Genomic DNA, 6,736 nt, shown 5'->3' with positions numbered 1-6,736 from the left:
ATGAGAAGAGAATAAATATTCAGCAAGAACGTGAAAAGTCAAAAGTGAACAAGTAAAAGTGCACGGAAAAAATAAATGTGTCAGAGAATTAAAATTGAAGTGCATACGTCTATACATGAGAAGGGAATAAATATTAAGTACTATGACATATGTCCACGTGGGATAAAAAGTAGTTGATTAAAGTATACAAGTTATATAGCTTTTGGTACAAGTATTCATTGCGTGTATCATTTATAAAGCTTTTGGTACAAGCTGTCAATGCTGTGTTGGTCCCTCTTCCACACTTATACTAGTTTCACAAGGCCCGTGCTAAGCCCGAGCCCAAACTCTTAAACATTTTAACTTTTAATGTTAACGAAATTATTTACTTCAATTCAGATGTAGAGCCAACATATGAAATTTGTGGGTTCTGAATTCTTATTTTTTAAGTTATTCAGTATAAACTAACATATTATCGTTCAAATACAAAGTTTGTGGACCAAGCTACTGGGTTCGATTGAAATCATTGTTGACACTCTAGCTCCGCCCTACTTCAAACTCATTTTGCGATTATCTTGAACTCATTTAAAATTTTAATAATGTATTTTATTTTCACATGTATTAACAAAACTCATGTTTTCATCTTCTAAAATCATCTAGCACAACAACAAAGATCCCACAAGTGAGTTTATTTTGAGATAAAGGAGTAAAAATAAGTTAATAAGGAGCAAAAAAAATAAATTTATAAAAAGTCACTATTACATTAACCAATTATAAAGGCCCAAGTGAAATGTCATAAAAAAAAACTGTAAAAGTAAGAATATGCAATAAGGAAAAAGACACAAAAGCCACATGTAAAAACTTCATTGGATTAAAGTTCAATGCGAGGACTATAAAATTTTTGATTCCCACTTATATATAGTAGTAATCTATATATATAAAAAAAAAGAGGTATAAGCAATGTGGTTAAGCCAAGTGTCAAGCTAAAAACAAGCCACTTGGCAATTTTAAGACAAAGTTAATGAGAATTGTAATAACATTTTTGAATTTAGAATGAAAAAATAAAAATAAATTGAAATTGAATAAAAAGATAAATCTGAAAATTTCAACAATAAAGCTTATCTAAGCTTAAATACATCAAGCTTATCTAAGCCTAAATACATGGAGCTTATCTAAACTTATCGTAACAAATCCATTCATCAAAACTAAAATGCGTTTTGTTTTATATTAAATGGATTATTCGATATTAAATTGATTCTTTAAAAGAAGTGAGTTGAAAATAACAAGAATGAGTTGGATATTAAATTACATCAAATTACATCAATTACTCTCTAACAAATAATTTAGTATTCCCACCAATTTCCGATAATAGAAATTAAATCCAATAAAAATGTAAAATTTTGAATTGGATAAGAAATTCGAATTTGGATACATCAAAAATTTAGTCCTCAGATTTCGTAACATTTTTATTCAAAATTTTTTTAATCTTTTATGTGGTTATTTATCATCTTAAAGAAGCATATTTTAACATGAAGAAGAAAAACAAAAATAAGACCAGCAGGGATGGGGGCATTAGGCGTGATCTAAACGTACTGGGAATTTATATATAGATGAGAAGATATGTTTCTGTAAGTTTGAATTTTGAATAAGCGATCTAAACCTAATGGGAATTGATAATATCTAACCTAATGGGAATTGATAATATCTAACCAAATTTAGATAAACGAATGAATCTAAATTTATTTATATTTCACCATTTATATAGGATACAAACACTCTAAACCAAAACAAATAATTTAGTTTCAATGGAAATTTAATCAAGAGTTTACGCCTTATAACTAGCTAATTATCTTCAATTGCAGGTTGATAGTAATAATTGTATTTGACTCTATCCTAAAAGAGTCCTCCGTGCTCTTCAATTTCTTATATAAACTGTAAGACTCTCCGTAAATTCAACATTGAAAAACAAATACGCTGTCCATTATATACATCAAAAATATGTCTCCCAAAATTGACTTTATTAGCGATATATCGAGTAATAAGATGATGTGGACCTTAAAGGTTCACGTAGTGCGATTCTGGAAGGTTACTGATATTGAAAATGCCGACAACGTATTGTCGCTAGAGATGCTGTTGCAGGGTGAGAGGGTATGTTTACGGTTTTGCTATTCTGTTACAATTTTTATTTCATAGCTATGTGATCTAATTTATCTATATCCGTAAATTTAAACACGCTCAATGTATTATTTGTTTTCAGGGGGGTCGTATTCAGGCATCTTTGGGAAAATCTGTTATGAATAGGTTCCAAATAGAGATAAAGGAACTAGGACTATATTATATGAAGAATTTCGTGGTTGGCCCAAATAAACTAAAATATAAGACCAACAATCACCAATTTAAGCTAATGTTCACCCATAGAACGAGTGTGGAGGAAACAGTTGATGCACACTTTGGTATGGAAGTCTTCAATTTTCGACCATTTGAGCACTTGATAAATCAAGTGAACGTTGAGGATACTAAACTATTCGGTAATTATTCTTCTTGCATTTTGATTAATTTGAACGTTTTACCAACTTTATCACAGACTGCTTTTTACGTTGTGATAGATGTCATAGGAGAGATTGTTAGTTACGGACCTATACAAGAACACAAGCAAGGTGATAAGTCCAGCGCTTTTATGAATGTTGAACTCCAGGATCATGAGTAAGTTTGCGATCATGAATTCGATTAGTGATATATTTCATGTTGTCCCGCTTTCATATGATTAAGTCCTTCTTAAATAAATAGATAAATATTACTACCCTTCTTAAAATGATATGAGTTACTTATTAAAAAGATATCTTCCATATTATACGCAATATCATAACGGCAATTTGGCATCACTTTATTTAGAGAAAAGAAGAAGAAAGTATCAAAATATATATAAAAGAAGTATAAAAAATAAACAAAAAGATAAATACGATTTTAGAATCCTATCTTATTAAAAAAAAATGCTTAAATTTGAATTTGAAGTGAAAGATAAGATTGAGGTAAAAGATTTTGATTTTGAATTTGAATAAGAAGGATATACATATTGAGGCGGAGGATTCCTAGCTACTCTCACAATTCTTTTGCTTTTGATCTGTTGCCTCCTTTTTTTTTTTTTTTTTTTTTTATGCTCTTTCAATTTACTTTTATATTTTCTGTTCTTTCCAACCATAGACGACATGCAATGAATATTAGGACAGACATTGATTTATTTGACTGCATTGATTAAGTTGCACATTTTTTTCATGCAGGAATAATAATGTTTCAGCTACTTTTTGGGGGGAATTTGTGGATAACACTTGTTTCAAGGTTTTGGTTATGCAGCTAATACGAGCTTATAAGTTTCAAGGTTTTCAGCTAATTCTGATGTACATTGGGTTATCTTTTGTGTATATTTAACATATGATTAAATATATAGATATACGGTTGCAGGTAAATATTCTGTACGTAATTCTTGGCATGCTTCGAAACTCTGGATTAATCCAGATTTGCCTCAAGTTGCAGAATTTAGTTCCAGGTTTATCATACTATAAATTCCATTTATAAGTTTTTAAATATTTATGGAACTTTTTTATTATATTAGGCTTTCTTACAAATTTTAATACATGTAGATTGGAAAATGTGCGTGGGGAGAAATCCGAGAGGATTTCTCAAATATCCTCTCAACGTAATTATTCTGCTTCGGAAGAGTTGGCTTCTGGAACGGCTCAAGTTAAAACAATCGGAAACTTGGTTGAGTGTCTTCAGGTGAGTACACTGTTTTGGAGTTTTCATGATTAAATAGTAGTATGTCGTATAAAATTTCTTTTAACAGTGTTTTTTAATATAGGAAGGGAGCTTCTGGATTGTTGCCACTATAGTGTATATAGAACTTAAGAACGGTTGGTCGTATTTGAGCTGCATAAAATGCGCCAAGAAGGTTTACAAAGTGGGCAGTAAATTTAACTGCCTGAAGTGTAAAAGCAACAAAAATTCTGCTCAAACCAGGTTCGAAAGCAATCTAATTTCGATAAATGATATCATTAAAACATAGAATAAATAATTTTTAGAACACCTGCCTTTCAGGTATAGACTACAAGTTAGAGTGACGGATAATAGTGGCTCTGTTTCTTTGTTAATTTGGGATCGCGATGCGACAAAGCTCATCGGTAAGATTGCTAATGAATTAAGAGCGGGATTACTTGAGGTATGTTATTCTCTTCGAGTTTTTTTTTTTTTTTGGTTATTTACTACTTTGATTTAAGAAGTCTGGCGCTACTGATGCATTTTCATATCCATCGGAAATGGATAACATTCTGGATAGAAGGGTCATATTTAAAGTGGCTGTAAAGAGCGACAACATAGAGAACCACGATGAAGTTTATGGTGTTATTAAATTCAGTGAAGATGAGGATCTCATTAAGTAGTATGGTTCTTCTCCAAGCGAAGATGCATTCTCTGTATGTTGTTTTACAAGCATATCTCATAACATATAAAATTGTTGGTTGATGTTAAATATTTTTATTATTGATTATGATTGTTGTTTGATAGGATCCGGATTTCAACCATGAAAAAGACTCATCTGTAAATAATGAGCTCACGGTGATATGGACACTCACTTTTACATCCTTTTAAAGATTATTTGAAAAAACTCATAAAGAAACTTATTTTTTTCTCGACCTTTTGTAGGATTCCATCGCTGAAAATGACATGAGCTCTCCAACAAATACCCCTGCAAAGAGGAGTAGATCGGAGAGTGGGTCATCTGTGGTTGAAGTCGATGATGATCCCAATGCACAACTTTCTAGCAATAAGGCCAAAAGAGTGATAAAGAAGGAGAAAATTGCATGAGTCTGACGATATGTTTAATGTTTTAGTCGTGGCATTTAGAGACTTAAACAAGATATGTTTAGTCGGATGACAATTTTTAATTTTTAGTTTTAGTCGTGGCATTTAGTTTAGTTTATGGCATATATAAGTGTTTTGATGGCGCCTCGTTATCAAAAACTACTTTGAAAATGCAAATAATTGGATATGGTGCGATTGCTTAAATTTTATGGATTGCAAGCTTATGTTATAATTTTCTCGGCTTTTCCTTCGTATAAGAACTTTATGACATATATAAGAATTTTGTGGTTGGATGCACACTATCTGTTATTAAAAACTACTTTGAAAATGCAAATAATTGTGAAGATTTATGATATGGTGTCTTTTGATCCATTTCGTTACCAGCAAGTAAGAATTTCATTTGGCTTCACCATTAATGCTTTATATCCTTCAATATTTACTCCTATAAAATTCTAAGTCCTTCAAAATCCTTCTCTTCATATATGCTCTCTTTTTAGTTTTTAGCTACAAGAGCACTTAAGTTTCCCTAAAGACCTTGTGTTTGAAATAATGTGACACTTAATTAGAAATATTTTTCAAGCTACCTCCCGAAGCTAAAGACTTGTGTTTGAAATAAAAAGCATACTTTTCTTACTTTTTAGCCACAAATTAGAAATATTTTTCAAGCTACCTTGGTGTTGAGAACAAATAGATGTAAATTCAACATACTTCTTTGAAAGCTTCATCACCAAATTATGTGGTTTTTTATCGAAAAGTACTTTGAAAAGGCAAATGAGCAAGAATTACTATTGTCTTTTAATCATTTGACATGGAAGATCAAAAAAGATTAGCGAGAGTAAATCCGCTTATGTGATAAATAATTTATCAATCTTGAAAACGGACTAAATAGTCTCCTTGGGTATCAATGGTATGAACTTTGATCATTAAACCTTAGATGGTGTTTGAATTGGCTTTTTAAAAGTAGCTTATAAGTTCGTTTGGTATGCGGATAGAATTTTCCTGGTATTATAATTGGTAGATATATTCGGTAATTATTCTTCTTGCATTTTGATTAATTTGAAATATGTTTTTTTTTGTTATCAAACTATATGGAAGTTTGGTCTTATTCTCAAAAAATTTGAACGAACTATTTTTCACTTATCAAATCGCCTATATAATCTAATACCTTTTTAGCCACAAATACTCCATTGTCTATGCGTTGTTGCTTTATTTATCAATTGGCATATCTTTTGATACTTCCATACACTTAACGTATTTGTTTATATTTGTCATCTCGAAATGATAACATATTTTTACTTAAACCTTCATTCAACATACTTCTTTCAAGTCTATTTTTTTAATATTTATATGATGTTTTAAAATTTAAGAATTATGTGGTTTGGATACACATCAAGAGATTTATCGAAAAGTACTTTGAAAAGGCTAATGACCAAGAATTATGGTATAGTGTCTTTTAATCCATTTCATCACCGGTATAGATTAGCATAAAAATAAGGGGTCGTGTACTTTCCAACAACCAAAATATCAAACCAAATTATAATCCTAGGACTAATTTATCCCATCTGGAAGGTGTGATAAAATAATTTATCACATCTTGGAAGTGGGATAAAATAGTCCCAAGGTTCATAGGATAAGGTATGATATCCATCATTAAATTTAATACTTTTTATACTCTGTATGGTAGAAGATATAAATTAATCCCTCGATAAATATATACCTTCTACTAAACATGATACAAAATTAGTCTCAAAATTAGTGCGGAGATATCCCACCTTATACCGGGTACCAAACAAAGTACAGTAGAAATCAAAAGCTTACCTGAAAAGAGTAGCAAGTCAAAACTTATAATAAGTATATATAAGTATTAAAGAAAAATACACATTACAAACCCACTAAGTGAAAC

The 6,736-nt window shown here is 30.6% G+C and overlaps 1 protein-coding gene across 1 annotated transcript; it reads left to right on the top strand.

Annotated features, from left to right (window-relative positions):
- The first annotated feature begins 1,933 nt into the window (after positions 1 to 1,933).
- On the top strand, positions 1,934 to 4,662 carry LOC132043185 (uncharacterized). The gene is made up of 10 exons (XM_059433669.1): positions 1,934 to 2,127; positions 2,237 to 2,507; positions 2,586 to 2,682; positions 3,258 to 3,355; positions 3,439 to 3,523; positions 3,618 to 3,753; positions 3,836 to 3,993; positions 4,072 to 4,192; positions 4,251 to 4,445; positions 4,537 to 4,662. The coding sequence occupies exons 1-9, from the start codon at positions 1,978 to 1,980 to the stop codon at positions 4,410 to 4,412; spliced, it is 1,278 nt and encodes a 425-aa protein (XP_059289652.1). The 5' UTR covers positions 1,934 to 1,977; the 3' UTR covers positions 4,413 to 4,445; positions 4,537 to 4,662.
- The last annotated feature ends 2,074 nt before the right edge of the window (positions 4,663 to 6,736 follow it).

This window comes from Lycium ferocissimum, unplaced genomic scaffold (genome assembly GCF_029784015.1).
Source record: "Lycium ferocissimum isolate CSIRO_LF1 unplaced genomic scaffold, AGI_CSIRO_Lferr_CH_V1 ctg2187, whole genome shotgun sequence".
NCBI lineage: Eukaryota > Viridiplantae > Streptophyta > Magnoliopsida > Solanales > Solanaceae > Lycium > Lycium ferocissimum.
Note: the sequence above shows the minus strand (reverse complement) of the source record. Positions and strands in the feature narration are given on the sequence as shown.